General features: G+C 43.0%; 1 protein-coding gene across 1 annotated transcript in view; it reads right to left on the reverse strand.

Moving 5' to 3' along the window:
• Positions 1-3616: 3616 nt before the first annotated feature.
• sacs (sacsin molecular chaperone) overlaps positions 3617-16737 on the reverse strand; it is a 33348-nt gene continuing 20227 nt past the window's right edge. The window contains exon 12 of the mRNA XM_083773709.1: positions 3617-16679. Coding sequence (XP_083629835.1) covers positions 5125-16679 — 11555 coding nt within the window. The 3' untranslated portion in view covers positions 3617-5124. The remainder of the gene's footprint in view (positions 16680-16737) is intronic.

Consider the following 16737-nt stretch of genomic DNA (forward strand, 5'->3'; position numbering starts at 1 on the left):
GGAGCTCAGCTTAGTATAATTAGTTGTGTTGGTTTCATTTGAATCCAACAAACAGACATTTGCTCATGTTTCCTTTTTTGTTCAGAATTGAAGAAATTGTGAAATGGGCTAGATCAAAGTGTGTCCCCACTCTCTTAATAGATTACTCTGGATTCCCTAAAGTCACCACTGCTCCATTTGTTGTTTCTGAATAAAAGAACAGAAGTCACGACTGGTCCTCTGACGCCACCCTCTGGTTAAATTTTTAATCAGAAACCTCACTCCCATCTCTGCAGAGCTCAGCCTTCACATAAACTGTTAGATCATAAAAATGTTGTTCTTAGGAACTCCCTGAAGATTCTAAACCAGATTAAAAAGGGTTTTGCTCTGCCTAATGTTTCTGTATACACTCCTATTCGATTATTTAAATCAGGTATTATGATGGCGTTTTCAGATTGGAGGAGACGGGGACTGAGCTGCATTGGAGATCTTTACATCTTTACAACAAACTAGCCTCTTTCGCAGACTAAATATCATCTTCCTAAAGCATGTTTTTCCAGTACCTCCAAATTAGGCACTGTGTGAGTGAACATATCCCAGAATTTACAGTTAACCCCAACGGAGGGCCAAAGGTTCTATGACTTAATTCTCACACATCCAAACTAAACATTTTAGTTTCTATCTTTGTTGCTGCCTTTGGGGCGTCGATGGACTCTGGTCATCTCAGATAAGTGTCTATTTGTACGTCTCTAAATGTTTTGATGAATCGAACAAGGTGCAATGCTTCATGCGTTTTTCACCATTTTGAAATACATTTTTGAATAGTTCAATCTACAAGCTCACAACGTGTTGATGTAGATCGGCTAGTTGAACAATGTTAATGTTTCACCACGTGTTATTAAATAAACTGAATGATAGCACCCATAAAACTACACAGTAAAGAACCTGAGTGTTGATTTAACTCGAGAGTGTAAATGGAAACAAATGAACCCTTGCGGGTCCATTTGGTTCCATTTATACTCTCTCAGAGTTACAAATTGATAAAATAACACAGAGGTATGTGCTGGTGCAAGGATATCACATGTTTTCTAACTCGAAATAAAAGTTTACAGAAAAAAGAGTTACTCTAGGATGGAGCTGACCTGTTCTGACATTCCATATTATGTTGATCTCATCTCATCAAACCCTGTACACTCAAGACGCTCCATATATGGCCAGTACAGAATTAATTCCATATGTTGATGTGACCCCCCATGCCAGAGCGCCAGTGCTCACCCAGCAGTCTGCAATCACCCAGGGTGAGGTCGCTTCTAGTTCTCGCCCTCAGGGCGTTACTGGTAATATTTATTATAGTGTATGTCATCGCGGTATAACACTGTATGTCAATGTTCTAAGCATCTATCGGTCCCATTTCACCCAGTGTCAATGATCTAATGTAATCTTTGGTGCTACACTTCCTCTGCCAACCTGGTGAGAGCAACGGACTGACCTCATGCCTCCTTCTATGCATGAGGAGTCCAATCTGCTTCTTTTCACGTGACAGGGGGGGAGTTTCCCCCATCGGACGTAGCACGTGGAAGGATTTGGAACACGTTATTCGAATCAGTTCCTTTCCCCTCCATCAGGCACCACGGCTGGCCAGGGGGAGGTTTTATCTGTCTGTCTGTCTGTCTGTCTGTCTGTCTGTCTGTCTGTCTGTCTGTCTGTCTGTCTGTCTGTCTGTCTGTCTGTCTGTCTAAGGCCTCATTTACATTGCCATGACCTTAGGCCATGAGAGCCAAAACTTTCCTCAAAACATGAAGTCAGGTATCTGGGAGGGGCGAGAAACAGCTGCTACTACAAGACATTTCATGTCTTCATCCCAACACATTCTGCAATATATTATAAACTATAATTCAAAAAACCATAAAAACAAACAGTAGGCTAAGTTACAACACACTCTCAGGCAGCCTACTAGCACCATAATACTGTGTTGAAGTGAACACACACACACACACACACACACACACACACACACACACACACACACACACACACACGGTATAGGCTATTGCAGAGTACACTGCACAACAACAGCTAGTTTCAACTCACTTCGAAATTAAGCTAGATAGCACCCCATAACATGGGGCACAATACAGCCCAGAGGTAACTTCTAGCACATCTAGATTACAAGAGAGACATTGTGGTTGTGGCAGAAGAGCTAACAGCATCCTCAGGGACTCATCCCACCCAGCTAGGTCATCATCTGTTTGAACTTCTGCCCTCAGGGAGGCGCTATAACGTCATGAAAGCAGGAACAGGACTGAGAAATCTTTATTTATTATAGTAGCTTTAAACTCTGCACTACAGAGTAGACCGTGCATCTCTCAGGTCTGTGCAGCACAAACCTTTATGAACCTGGACCTATTATGCAATATGCCTATATTGTTTTTTTCTTCTGATTCTGATTCAAAATGTACAATTATGACTGAGTTTGACCTTTGATGTCTTCAATCACGTAGTAATCCATTATCAAGGCCCAAGGGCAGACGCTGTTGTGTGGAGGAGTTTGCCTACCTGTTGGCCCAGTAGGTGGAATCAGGACCTCATGGATATACAACCGTTGTATGGCTCCTTCAGGGAATGCAGCCTTCCTTCCAAAAACTTTGCAATAGACGTCACGTTTGGCATTGTGTGAGGCTATCATTTAGAATACCCAGAGAGGCTTCTCGTTTGTAATTAATCATAAACAAAGACGCAAGTTTCCGGGAATCCGCGGTGAAGAAAAATCAAACATCTGCCGCATTCTAGAAACAGCAAATAACACATTAAGCACATGGTAGTGTTTAGACAGCAGGCATCAGGCATGACCAATCAATCTACGCAGGCAAAATACCTGGTTGGTTTACTTTAAATAATAGTTTATGTGCTATATAGGCGTAACCCTTTTTAGTCTGGATCAGAATCTTCAGGGAGTTCCTAATAACTTTATTATAATCCGACCAAATTATGATCCGTTTACTGTACATGAAGGCAGATAAGAGCTCTGGAGTGAGGTTTCTGATACTGCCATGGATTCAATCTTTAACCAGAGGGGGGCGTCAGAGGACCAGTCGTGACAACAAATGGAGCAGTGTTGACGTGTCTGTGTATGTAAGATCACAAGACATTCTAGAGCTATGTTGACTTTAGGGAATCAGACTGTTGGATTAAAATTGAACCATAGATCCCTTGGCCTGGCCATTTTTGTGATTTTTATATTGGCATTTTCATAATTTTGCAATTCTGGAAAAATAAATTTTGTTTTGAGAGGACGAAAATCACAAAAAAGATTTTTTTCTATTCAGATTGGACTAATTATACTAAGGTACCCAGTTTTTGTTTGTTATAATTTTCATTATTATCTTTTCTATTAATAAGTTGTATTCATGTTAATGATAATGGTAAACTTGACCTTTGGCCTCTGTACCTATTTTTTCCACCTACACCAAATAGGCCTATCTTTGCTAAAAGCAGCCGATCTACAAGCTCACAATGTCTTGTGATGTTAATCATGTTAGACCCCATGTTGAAGACCCACTGTGTACATTACCCACCATAAAGTAAACTATGAAAAACAAGCAAAATGTATTTAAGGGAGATTTATTATCAATGGCACACAGTGTACATCAATCATGTGATATACAAGGTTTATATGCTAATGTTAGTAAAATGTGTCATCATCAATGAGATCCCTTGACTGACCTCAACATCAAGGTGTAACAAGACATATAAGAAAATAAGCACATTTGAAATGTGTTTTTGAAGTTTGCATTATGCTACAGTATGTTATATCTTGGACTGTAGTACTGTACCGGTACATTATGGCAAAAAAAAACAAGGTACTGTTCCTTAAACCAGAAAAAGTCAAACAACCAAATAGACATGAACATGGTTTTGCTTTGGCAAAAGTAAACCAGTTAAAATGTACCTAAATTAAATCATCAACATGTAAGATAATGTACCAAAAATATTTGACACTATGCATGATGATGCCATCACTGGAAAAATAACGGGCTCTTAATTGTCTTGGTACATACAAATGAAAATATCCATAAAAAAATCTCAAAGCATTTGTTAATATGCTATCTATACCTAGCCTGGTTAATCTATACCATTTTGTCCCATATTCTTTCAGCCAGCTTCCTTCTCTCCAGAGAATGCCATAGAACATGAATGTAATTTGTGCTAACAATCAACATACAAGCACCGAATGATAATGATCATACATCATCCTGTATATGGAGAGAAATCTGAACAATCAGCTAACATATTATATCTTGAGAGAGGTCATAGTTAACTTAAGTTAAGCTTAGTGTAACATCAACGGACGTACATTCTGTTCACATTTGAACTTTCCCTATAGTTGCTGGGGGAGACACAAGCACTCTACAAGTGCAAGTGCAATTGCATGAGGAGTTTCAAGAAAGTGCTCTCTGCTCTGTCATTAACAAGCAACTGGCTATGAGACATAACATTTACATCTTTTACAGAAACAATATGAAATCAACCATCAAAATACAAAATAAGTAATGTACAAATACAAATGTGATTGTAATTTTCTTGACTTGTTTTGAGATCTTGCAAATTGGACACATTGCATGATTGTGACATTTGACAGAAAATAACTGGTATATAACAGATATATAACAGACTAGAATGACACCAGTACACTACATACTGTACAGTAAACTGGTTATCTGTGGCAGGAAAAATATATTTTTATAAAAGATAAAGTAAAAAAAGCAGCGTATAGTTTCTAATATAACTCAGAGCAAATATATTCAATATGGGGACTTTGGTAGCCAAAATGTATTGCTGAGGCTTTTGTATTTACAGCATCTACAGAACATGTGTCTGTTCACACAAGTTATACAGTAGCAACATTATTTTGACAGCCTAGATATGGGAGCCATACATTTAAACACTGTGCATAGGCCACCTTCCACCATCAAAGGTAGAAACAGCAAATCTGCCAGCTGGAAACTTGCCCCAAAACAATAATATACATGATTTATATTGCACACAGCCGCTATCGTCCCTCTCTTGCTCAGATGATCTATGCATAATAACTTGATTTAATTTAATTTTCTGATGTGTAACAGCGCTATGCCTATGAAGACTGTTTTATGTTTTTTGCTGCACAAAGGTTTCAAGTTTTATGATAATCCGTGCGGTACATTCCATCACTCTCATCGCCACCTCAGATGTGAATCTGTCATTTGGGATTTGTGGAAACGGAAGAAGATCAGGATAACGAGTTCTTAGGCTGTCCACGCCATATCCCTCCAGGATTTGAACGTCATTGCTAAGTCCTGTTAACTGGGAGGCGTACTCCTCTACTTTCTGTGCCAGAGCTGTGGGTTTCACGTCTTTATCCGACTTTCCTCTGACTGCATAGTCAGCAGCTATCAGTGCCAGCTTTGTGGCCAGGTAGCATTTGAAACATACCCACTCATTGGCATTCTTATGAAGGTCATTTCGAGCAGCGGAAAAGTTGGCTCTTGCTTGCCTCAACCATCTTCGGGCCTCAACAGGGTTTCCAACAGACTTAAAGGTTGGGGGAACGAAGAAACGATTAGAATGTGAAGTACCTGCATAACTAGTGTATTGCTCCCGGAATTGCTGCTTGTCCGATTTATGACTTGTTGCCTCCTGGTTCCATGATGTGTAGAACCTCTGAAAGGAGGACTTCTCTGACTGGAATCGTGTGGAAGACGATGAGAAAGGTCTCCTCGAGGCTCTTTCTGTGTTTTGTTGATCTGTCAGCGTCTGTTTCTCCAACCTGTTGATTTCGTTCTGTAAGTGCTTAAAGACCTCAGTGGCAATGTCCAGATTCTCAGCATTTTTGTCGGGATGCCATTTGAGATACAACCGGCGAATTATCTTCTTTCTCTCCGTCTCAGAAAGCTTCCAAGCTTGCTCAACTACTAAGGTCACTTCTTTCAGAATCTCAGGCAATTTGTGAAGCTTTATCTTTTTAGGCGATTGTTTTTGGGTAGAGGGTCTTTGATTTTCCTTGCCGGCAGAAAAAAGAGGAGGCACCATTCGTGGTCCAGTGGAACGACAATCTGGACTGGTTGGAGTTGATGGGGAACTGCTATCTCGTACATGACTGCTTTCATCCTGTCTGGAGAATTTGTACAAATCGAGAGAACTGACTATTTTATATTCACTGTAACCAATATCAATCTGGAAGCATTTCCCAAGGAAGCTTGGGTTGTCTTCCTCTTTCTTGTCAACTTCTTGAACAATGATGGAATATGTGTAGGTAGGCTGGTACGACCCGTAGATATCTCCACCCTCAGAGTCCACAAGATAACCCACATATTCGCCTGGGTAAAATACATTCATGGGATCCATGAGCAGGAAGTGGTGTATCTCTGTGGGTATAGGGGTGCCAGGAAGTGGAAGCTCAAGTTTTGAGGGTTCTGACGAGTCATACTTTACACCCAGGTTGTCCAGTTTCTCTGTGATTCTGTAAATGTCATTGCAGCCTAACATAGCAATGAGATAGGAAGTGTCAGATATCAAATTGTCTGTAGCCGACTTCAATGTCATAGCCAACGCCAAGAGAAAGTTTATATCTTTGCTGTCTGAGTGTTGGATATAGAGATGAATCACAGCTGTCCCATACCTCTTCAGAAAAGCCAGTGTTTCACTGCGGCTGTGCGGGATAGGACCGCATCCTTTGACTCTCAGCGTTGTCTGGAGTTTCTCAAAACAGGAGACTTTCAGGCCCTCACAAAGTGCTTTGCAGAGTCGAATGGCCTTTTCCTCATTCACAAGAAATGAGGAATCATTCTCGTGTTTCATTATTCTGATCAGTCCAGTGATGAATTGCTCTGAAGACAGCAGCAGCTGAAGTCGACCTTGAAGTGAACACAGAGCTCCAAACTGGCACATTTTGGGAGAGTCTTCATCTAGTTGCTCTTCCAGGATGTTACTCAGGAGTCTTGGTCTTAGCTTCTGTGGAAGTAGCATGATCAGCCTTGTATGTAAAGCATGATCTTTGCCCAGATAGCATTGGCTCATGTCCACAAGCATTTGAACACCAACATTGCCCTGAATCCTGCTCTTGTAGTGTGGGGCATCATCAAACACCAGGCTGTTAGATTTGGCTAATCTACCATCATGGCTTGGCAGGTAAAAGGTTACATCTCTGAGGCTTTCGAGATCTTTACGGATTTCCACTGGATCATTCTGGAGACATTTGAAAAGCCCAGAGACAGCCCTCTTCACAGTTCTCATTTCATTTGGATCAAGCTGCTTGCCCTCTGAATTTCGGTGAATGCGACACAGCACTTCAACATACTGCTTTGTTGATACAACATCTTCTGTGCCCAGGAGTTTAAACAGTTGATGAAATATACCAAGCTCCAGTGGCAATTTGTACAAGTAGGGCTTGAAGTCAGATTCATTGTCCAAGTTAATGACAACCTCTTCCGGTTTCAGAAGTTTCCAGCCATCTTCAACCATGACAAAGGTCACCCCACGGAGCTGGAAGCGAAACTCTCTTTTATCTGCATTGAGGAATTCATAGGTGGACCTTAAAACTTTGTTCCTTGTTTTCACCATATCATCGTCTGGGGTAGATATGTTGCAGATGTTCTTGCAGTTATTTATGACTTTCTCCAGGGGTGGCTCCATGTTGACATTTAACATGGTCAGTACTTGGTCAAGCTGCTCCTGCCCAGTGATTGCACTTCCCTCCTGATCGTTTAAACTTGATGGTGTAGCGTTCTCTGGTAGAATAGGACAAGATGTCCAAAGTAAGTGGATTATATCTGTTTGCTTGAATTTTGGATTGACCTGAGAGCCACTAAAACGAATCAGTGGAAGTGTACCACTCATTTCTTGGTACTGTGAATGAAGACGGATGAGTTCTGTGGGAGCTCGCTCAGGACACAAGAATGGTATCATTGAGAGCTCTTTGAGGAAAGCACCAACAAACAGATCAGTCCTCTCATTGAATATGTGATTCAGGAGAACATCAACAATGGTTTGTGCCTTTTCTTTGGTCCAGCTCTCAGTTTGGGCTTTGATGCTGACCTCTTTTGCGAACTGGAGGACTTGCTGCTGTGAGACTACATACTTAAGTCCAATGTTTCGAAGGAATGTGATCCAGGAGGTTATGAATGCTGTTCCATTTTTGGGTTTTGACACTTGCTCTATTTTCTTGAAGAAATCTTTGGGTATGAATGATTTTGCAGGCAGCATAACTTCAAACACTTTCACTGTCTCATCATAGAACAACTTGGCTGACTTGAGCCTGTTTGTGTAGTCATAGATGAACGACAATCCTTCCAACTTTTCATACAGCTGGTCCTTTATCTCACACGAGTCCTCCATTGACACAAGTCTTTCCTTCAAATAGACAATGTGTTCAATTTTTGCATCATATGAGAGACTTTCAAACTTTGGCAGGAGATGTTTGTGGTAGACTTCCAGATCATCAATTGCAGTGCATCCAAGGAAACTGTACAGTTCTTTGAGTTGTGGATTGTCAGCAAGAAATGCAAAGGTTGTTGTGTGGGCCCACTTGTCCATATCAGCGGTAGGAATACAATTTGCCAGAACATAGCACGAACCGTAGTTTGCAATGCTTATGTACCTGCCACTCACTGTTTTGAAGCATGGGATCAGTTTGAGGCTCTGTGCATCTTCTTGTGTGAGATTAACCAGGTTGCAATTAAAATACAACAGAAGAGCCTCCATGTCTTTGTCGGTCAAGCTTGCTGCTTTGAATGCTGACGTCTGAATCATGTACTCCAGTGCTTTCAAGATGCTGGATGGATTATCGATGTTTGCTGTGTGCTGTGCCAGAAAAGACATGATTGGGTTGTCTTTGCCGCAGATTTTGTTCACTGCGAGTTGAATGCAGCCTGCTTTCATAAGGCAGTGATAGACTTTATCATTTTGCCCCTGTGGAAAGATGGCAATATTCATCAAACTCAGGGGCAACAGTACATCATGCTCGGGTACAACAAGCTTTTCTCTTGCCATGAATTTGTTGCCAGGCAGTAACGCCCATTCCTTCAGAATGTCAAGCACTGTGTCAAAACTTGGTTTGACTTCTTCCTGGCCTTCTTTGATGGCAATGTTCTCGCTGATGAAGTTCCACACACTTTTCAGCCAGGATTCACTTGCATAGCCATCTCTCCACTTTACAGGGATGCGTGTTCTGTACTCTCGAGGAAGAAATGAACTCAGTAAGTCACCAAAGCTGTTGATGTCAAAGGTTTTTGCAACACCGGCTTTCATCAGGAGGTCGCTGTATCTGAGGTACAATGTATTCATGAACATTTCCTTCCTTGGTGGGATCAGCTCATGGTGTGTTGTCAGGAACTTTGGTCTTTTGGAGTCAAATACCTGAAGCATGTTGTCCATTGTTATCAACAGAGGCAACCCCTCTATTTTGATGTCATCCCCTTCTATGTCCTTGAAGCAGTAGTCGACTAGAAGCTTCAAGCTGTGAAAAAGCTTGTAGTTTGATTGCTGCAGTCGACAGGGGAGTTTCCCAACTTGGCAAGATGTGTCTGGCGATGAATAAGTGAACAGAAAGTTGCGGACATCTTCAGGTGTCACATACGTCACTGGAATTCCTGCATCTTCCAAGCAGAAGTAAAGACTTGCTGTCTCGTCGCAGCCATGGACCAAGTTAAAGCCAATGTCCAAGATCAAGTTCTTCAGCCTGTAAACGTTTTCTGCAACAGATTTCCTTGTAGTGATGTTGTACTCTGTGTTTTTCAGGTGCTGGAGCTCATCCTGCATTAGATTGTCAAAAAAGGCTCTGCCTCTGTTTGCAGTGGACGTGTTCACCCACGAGATGTAAATAACAGAGTGCAGGTCTGAATGATCAATTTGCGGTGTCCTGACGACAGGAAGTAGACGCTTCAGGTCAGCATGAATGCAGCTGTACACAGCTTTAACCAGGCAGTACCAATCCGGCTGTATGTCAACCCTGTTGACTGGGAAAAAGTACAGGAATTTCCGTAAAGTGTCTTTTAACACGTGAATTGGGGTTCCCTGTAACACAGTCATGGTGGGATCAGGACCTGGGAAGTATCGACGTTTCAGTTGAATCATCAGTTCCACATAGGCAGGAGCTATCAGTGATGTCATCAAGTTGTTGTTCCAATCACTTCTTACCCCTACTCCGTTGTCATCTCTCCACAGGTTTCTCCTTGCAGAATCTAGAGCAAAATGCCCATTGACGTGAAACGGCAGGCCAGTCTCCAGTGAAAGGGGTAGAAAGCAGAACGCTCTGTGAGGTTTCTTGTAGTTGTGGCTTACACATGCAGCTACCCCTCCACGTGGAAAGAGAGTTATGTCTTCATTTTTGTGGGCTGAAATCACACTTTTGGAAACACTTTCAACATTGGGGAAGCCAGATCGGTTGCAGATCATCCAAGTTGTTAAATTACCACCTGTGTCTTCTATATCCATTGTGTAGGTTATCTGCTGGACTGGAATAGCAGTGAGCTGTTTCTTTTTGAGGACGCTATCGATGACAGAAGCGTGGAACTGCTTGCGTTTTAGACGATCACCATCAGTAATTTTAGCAGTCACTGAATATAGCACCTTCAGCTCTCCTGTTGCATTCTCAATTTGACAGATTGATATTTTCTCCATGTGGTTGAGAAACATCAGAAGCTCTGCACCGTCAGATTTCAATTTATCCAGAAGGTTTTGTACCATTCTGTCTGATGCCGGAACAGAACTGATCTCAGATGATCTTGCCATTTCTTTAGAGCGTATGGGGAATCTGAACATTGTAGCACGTTCTAGCTTGAAATGAGCCCCCAAATAAAGATTTAGAACATCTGAAAATTGAGATCTGAAGTCAGAGTCCAAATCCCTGAACATCCTTCCGGGACTCACAGATGTTGCCCCAGGTGCGTACTGTGCATGCGGATCAAAGATGCAGAGGATGTCATTGTTTGAGATAAAGGAGGGGCAGTCAGTGATGTGATAGACAGAGTTGAATCCTATGCCATATTGCCCAGTTTTGCCAGGATTGGCTTCTTTTGTTCCTTTTCCTAGATTCTGTATTCCTCTGACATCATCATCTGTGAAAGGCTGGTTGTTGTATACGCAGAGTGAAGGGCCTTGCATTGGAATCCATTTGTCATCAAATATTCTGTCTGTCTCATGCGTTCTTGGATCAAAAACAAAGTATATTTCAGTGGCTTTGGCATCATCTGCATTTTGAAGCAGCTCTTTTAGCATTTCCTTCTCTGATGGATATGCATTAAGAATACTTTTAATCCTGCTTGTCAGCTTTTCTTTCTGTCCGAACTCACTCCCAAGTGTAGTGAAGCAGATGTTGGAGGCATATCTCTCCAAGGCTTTGTGTCGTTTGGGAACAGCTCCTAACTTAATAGCAACCTCTCTCGGAATATCAGCGTGACAGTATTTCACAGTGGTGTCTCTGACTTTAATCCAGGGACAGTCATTGTAGCACAATGACTTTGATGGCAGCAATATCATATGGGAATCAGGTAAGAGAATCTCTCCATAATTCCCTTGGCAGTTTTCCTGTTTTTTGTCCCGGATCAAGCTCCATATTCCTTCACTGATGATTCTTCGGGACAGCTGAAAATTTTCCTCAGTGACTGCTCTTCGCCCACATTCTTGCTTAAGTATTTCAAGAATGGCTGCAAAATTCTCAATTGTGAAACTTGCTTGGACACCAACATTTTCAAACAACTCACGGCAACTGTTTCTGTACTTGTTGGGCAGCTGGTAAAGGTATGGAGCAGCGTCAAAGTTCAGGTGGAATGCAACTTTGGAGGGATTGACGTATGTGTTCTCAACCAGAATGGAGTTGAAGTTTTTCAATTCCTCCATGATTTGATCTTTTGCACCATCTTGCTGTAGCATCTCCTCATGTAGATACTTATAGCAGGCATTGGTTATGTTCTCCTGGTACAGAGTGACACCGTCAAATGATTTAGACAGTTCTTTGAGTTGTCCGATGACTAGTCCAATGATAGGCTTTCTAATCAATCCTAGAAAGTCTTTCACAGCCAAAGAGATAGGACCACAACCTTTGAAAGATGGTGAGTTCTCACTCAGGATTGGCTTGATCAGACACACAGTGTCCTGATGTTCAGTTGTGAAGAGCTCTTTGGCAGAGAACATAGTAGTAGGAGAGAAGTTATTGCCATGCCATGGCAGGGAAAACCCTGCAGGTTTTGTAAGGAATGGAAGGAACTTGATGTCCTGTAGCTTCTCTAAGAGCTCAGCTGCTACTGTCTCTCTAATTTTCAATTTCTCGTCAATGAGACTGAGCAGAATGCTGCTGCGAACGCAAGCAGCTATGTGATCCTTTTCATTTAGGTCTATCACAGACTCTGCACGTTCAATAAGATCTTCCCATAAGAGGTCATCCTTTACCATTCCCAGTTGCACTAGTTTCACCAAACACACAGGGTTTAGGTAGTCCTTTGGGGTCCCTTTAGGAAATCTTCCATCATCACTGTTGTAAAGCTTAGCCACTCTTCCCTCAGGATGGATCAGCCTGGAAGGTAAAACCAAGTTCTCTTCAGGGCCAGAACATGGGATGCACGGAGTCACTCTTAGAATCGATTCAAATTCGTCCAATTTGTCATTCAGGACATAATGCATCAAGGGATCTCGGAGTTCTTTGTCAATGTCCTGGATATGAGGGAAAAATACATCTGAGAAAAACTGTTTCTCCGTAAGAGTGTTTTCCATTAACTTCCCCTTACATCCAGCATCGTCAAAACCTTCCTTCACCCAATCAGGCAACTCAACGGCACAGAGGTCTTGTGAGCCACTCTTCGTGAGGTATTTTAAGAAGATCTTAAATGCGGCAGGGCCAATGGCTGGTCTGCAAAGCAAAGTGTCATCAAGGAATCTGACATACTTGATTGACACCCACATTTTCCCATCTGAGAAAACCTTTGCATGCTCATTGTCTCCGCCTTTGGCAATTTCCTGATAGACGCCCTGGCTGACCAGTGTGAAGTCATCATGTACCATACTTGGGTCGGGCCATGTAGCATAGTAGCTGTAGTCAAGAAGTTCTCCACTCTCAGACATTGATCGTAGCATACCGAGTGCGGACATGTATGACTGGACAATTACATGTCTCATGAACACTGAATTCCAGTGTCCTTTGGTATCGGTCTTCCAGATTTCTTTGCGGTTTGAAGTTACAGCAAAGCAGCCATTGATGTGGATTGGCAAGCCTGTTTTGATCCTGAGTGGTAAATAGCAAAACACCTCTCCAATTGGGTTGGCATTTATCTTCACAGTCCATTTACGATTCTCCTCTTCGGTGAGGAGAACGCCCACACCTCCACAAGGCACCAGTCCTAATCTTTTTCCACTCTCGCCCAGTGCAAATTTTAGAGCTTCAGTAACGTCCATAGAAGAACAAATTAGCCAGTTAGTGACCTCGACTGCTTTTTGGGGCATTTCATCTGTGAGTCTTCTATTTTGACCACCTTTAGCAGCCATCTCAAAGTACTGATTGGGATCTTCCTCTGAGCCTCTGAAGAGAGGAGACTGGAGATCAACAATGCGTTTGAACACATTGTGAAACTCCTCCACCATAATGCGTATGATGCAGCCAGACTTGGGGACATCAGCTGGGACCCTGTTGGTGCTCGCTACCCTTTTCATGACTTTGGCAGCAGATTTCAGGATGCTCAGTGGTCCATATGAAGCTTTGGTTGACCACACACTTTTGTTTATGGTGACAACATCTTGGGCTGCAGCAGGGTTTAGCTCCTCAGATTTCAGGTATTTCAACACCATGGTTCCAACGTGCTGAGTGAACAAAATGAGCCGGTGCCCACATATGCTGAACTCATCGACAAGAGAGTAGATGTCTGTAGTGTTGTAGTACATGCTACTGATTTCACTGGCTGAAGCCTCCTGCTCTGTTCTGAATGGTAGCCTGAACAGTGTACCGTCGTATTTGTAAGGGGATTCCTGAGCTAGAGGAAGTTGGCAGTTGAAGACGTTAATGAATGGTTTGAACTGGTTGGGGAATTTCCTAAGTCGTTTCTGCTGTTTACTCCAATTGATTTTGATCCCTGGGTTGGACCTGTCTCTGATGTGCTTACTGATGTGATTGATGTTTGGATCAAACATGATCATGAACTCTCTGCTCATTATGATAGGGATGTCAGTGACATGATATACAGAGTTGAAGCCCAAGCCAAACTTGCCCACTTTGTCTGCCTCACATCTCTTCATTGATCCTCCCAACCTTGTGATGTTCAGGAAATCAGTGTCGGAAAACACAGAGTTGTTAAAGGACCACATGGTGGGGCCGTGGCAGGCAATCATGCCGGGATCGAGGAGGTTCTCTCGAATGTCGGTGTTCTTGCGCATGTCGATCATGAAGCTGCACTCTGTTGCATTGGCGTCATCAGCATTCTGGAGAAGTTCTTTGAATATATCTGATACAGATGGATACTCCTCTAGAATGTTCTTTATTCTCACCGTCAGAGGTTCCCGTTGGCCTGACTGCTCAAAGCCCAGGTTCTCTGGGTTTATCAGTCTCGTGCTGAGGCATGGCACTTTCAGCCACTCTGCAGTTTTCATTGGGATGTCATCATGGATTAATATAATCGGTTCTGATGCATCTTCAAGTAAGTCGTTCAGATCATCCACTTTAATGTCACAGTAGGTACATTCATGAATGGGCTTCATGCCCAATTTACTTGGGTCTTTGTAACAGAGGATTGGCACGTGCATGTCGACTTCCACCGATATCTGACTGCTGTATAGCCATCTCAGGATGTTTATCAAAAGGAGGAGATCATGTTTGCTTTCCTCTTTGGTCATCTCTCCCTCACATCTCTGCTGAATGGTCTTAATAACCCCAAACACATGGCTTGGCACAACTTCTTCCACAGAGCCGCAAAACTTAAAAAGTTTGTGAAATTTCCGAATGGTCTTTGGCAGGGAGTACAGGTAGGGCTGCAAATCTAAATCAGGGATGGACTTTAGCACAGTGTGGGCAGGTGATGAGAATGTCTTCCCTGTCCACACCCAGTCAAAAGGCAATGACTTCATTGCTTCTCGTGCATCCTCTAGGTGAGCTTGCATGAAGCCATAGATCTCAAAAAGGATCTGTTGAAACTGGTACCAATCCTCTGTGCTGAACGCTTGAGATTTATGCCAGTCATTCACTGCTTTTAGGTGTTGTAATACTTGATCCACTAGCGGCTCCATCGATAACTTAAGGGCCTTCTTCATCCCTGCAGATGTGCGCTCAACAAGCGATACGGAGGACCCCACGAGCACGGCGTGAGATATATCACACATGTCAGATAATGAGCCGATGTTGACTGTGTCTCCCAACCAAGCAAGGGATTTAGGGTAGTTTAGAGGTCTCTCTTTGCAAACTGGCACCCATTTCAGTTTTAACAACGATGTCTGAGTGTCTGTAGACTTCACCAACTTAGTTTGTCGGTTAAGTATTTGCAGCAGTGTTTTTGCCTTTTTCACCACAGAATCCCACTCAGGTTCTTTGTTGTTTTTCAACTCCTCTATCTTCTTTGCCACTTGGATGACATCTTTTTCAGTGAGTTGCACCTCATTTTTCAGTCCCAGTTGTCTGAGTGAATGGAGAATATCAGGGGTTGAGGTAAATGTACTTGTGGGGAACCTGGTCTTCTCCTCCATATAAAACAAGTCCTGTAAAATTTCCAGCTCAGGGTCAAAGAGGTCTGTGGCTGCGACAGGCTTTACCGGTGAGATGTGAATGAACTTCAGGGTGGAAAGCCAACCGATCACGGATGCATTTTCATTCTTGAGGAAGGACAGATGTTTGAGGGCCCAGAGCATGATTTTGGTGACCTCGTCCTTTGTGTAGAACCCTTTCTCCATATCCTGAATGACAAGCTTCAGACACTCAGTTGTCTTCACCTGTTCTACATTTAGCATCTTGACGAGACGGATTGACGCCTCGTCGCTACAGCCCACAACATTGAGGGACAACTTTACATGTGGCGGATATTTTGCGGTGTGATGCAACGCTCTGGCTCCTCTCAACGAGGTAAACGTTGGGGCTCCTTTCTCGGAGCAGGCTCCCAGTTTCTCAAAGATGGCGAGCTCTAGCAGGAGACGTCTCTCCTTTTCCGTGATGTCGGACAGCCCAGCTAAAAAGTCTCTGAGTGCGACCTTTTCTTTGACGGAAAAAGACGAGACGGTGCTGGCTATGCGCTGCGTCGCTGATCTATCCATTATCTGCAAGAGCACGCTAGGAGAGCATGGATGGACGTAATTCTTGAGAAGAGGGTGCTGCAGAGAAGGGTCCAGCTTTCTCATCGGCACTGCTCCCAGCTTTTTCATGATGTCAAGGAGGTTCTCCGAAATTGGTGCTTCTTCCTCGTGTTCAATGAGAACAATGGGCGAGGGAGTTTTGAGGCGCATGAGCTCCACTTTGTCCGTGCTGTCCTCGAGCGGTGCACTCGGGATCAAAGGCATATCTTCAAAGGCGCTTAAATCGTCAGCAAAATGAATATAAAGGTGTTTCCAAACCATCTTTAACCATGAGAATGTCAGATGCTCTTTTTGTTCTGAGTTCCAGTGGACCGTGAAGTCTCTGGATGGCCATGCGGTCGTGAGGATCTCTTTGATGAGTCGAGCGGAGCGTTCTGGAGTTAGCACTTGTAACTGAGTACACAGTCTTCCTGTTGAGAAGACAGAGAAAAGAGAGATCCATGTATCATCATTTCTTGATAAATGTGT

The sequence above is a fragment of the Protomyctophum parallelum genome (assembly GCF_964188405.1).
Source record: "Protomyctophum parallelum genome assembly, chromosome: 9".
Classification (NCBI taxonomy): Eukaryota; Metazoa; Chordata; class Actinopteri; order Myctophiformes; family Myctophidae; genus Protomyctophum; species Protomyctophum parallelum.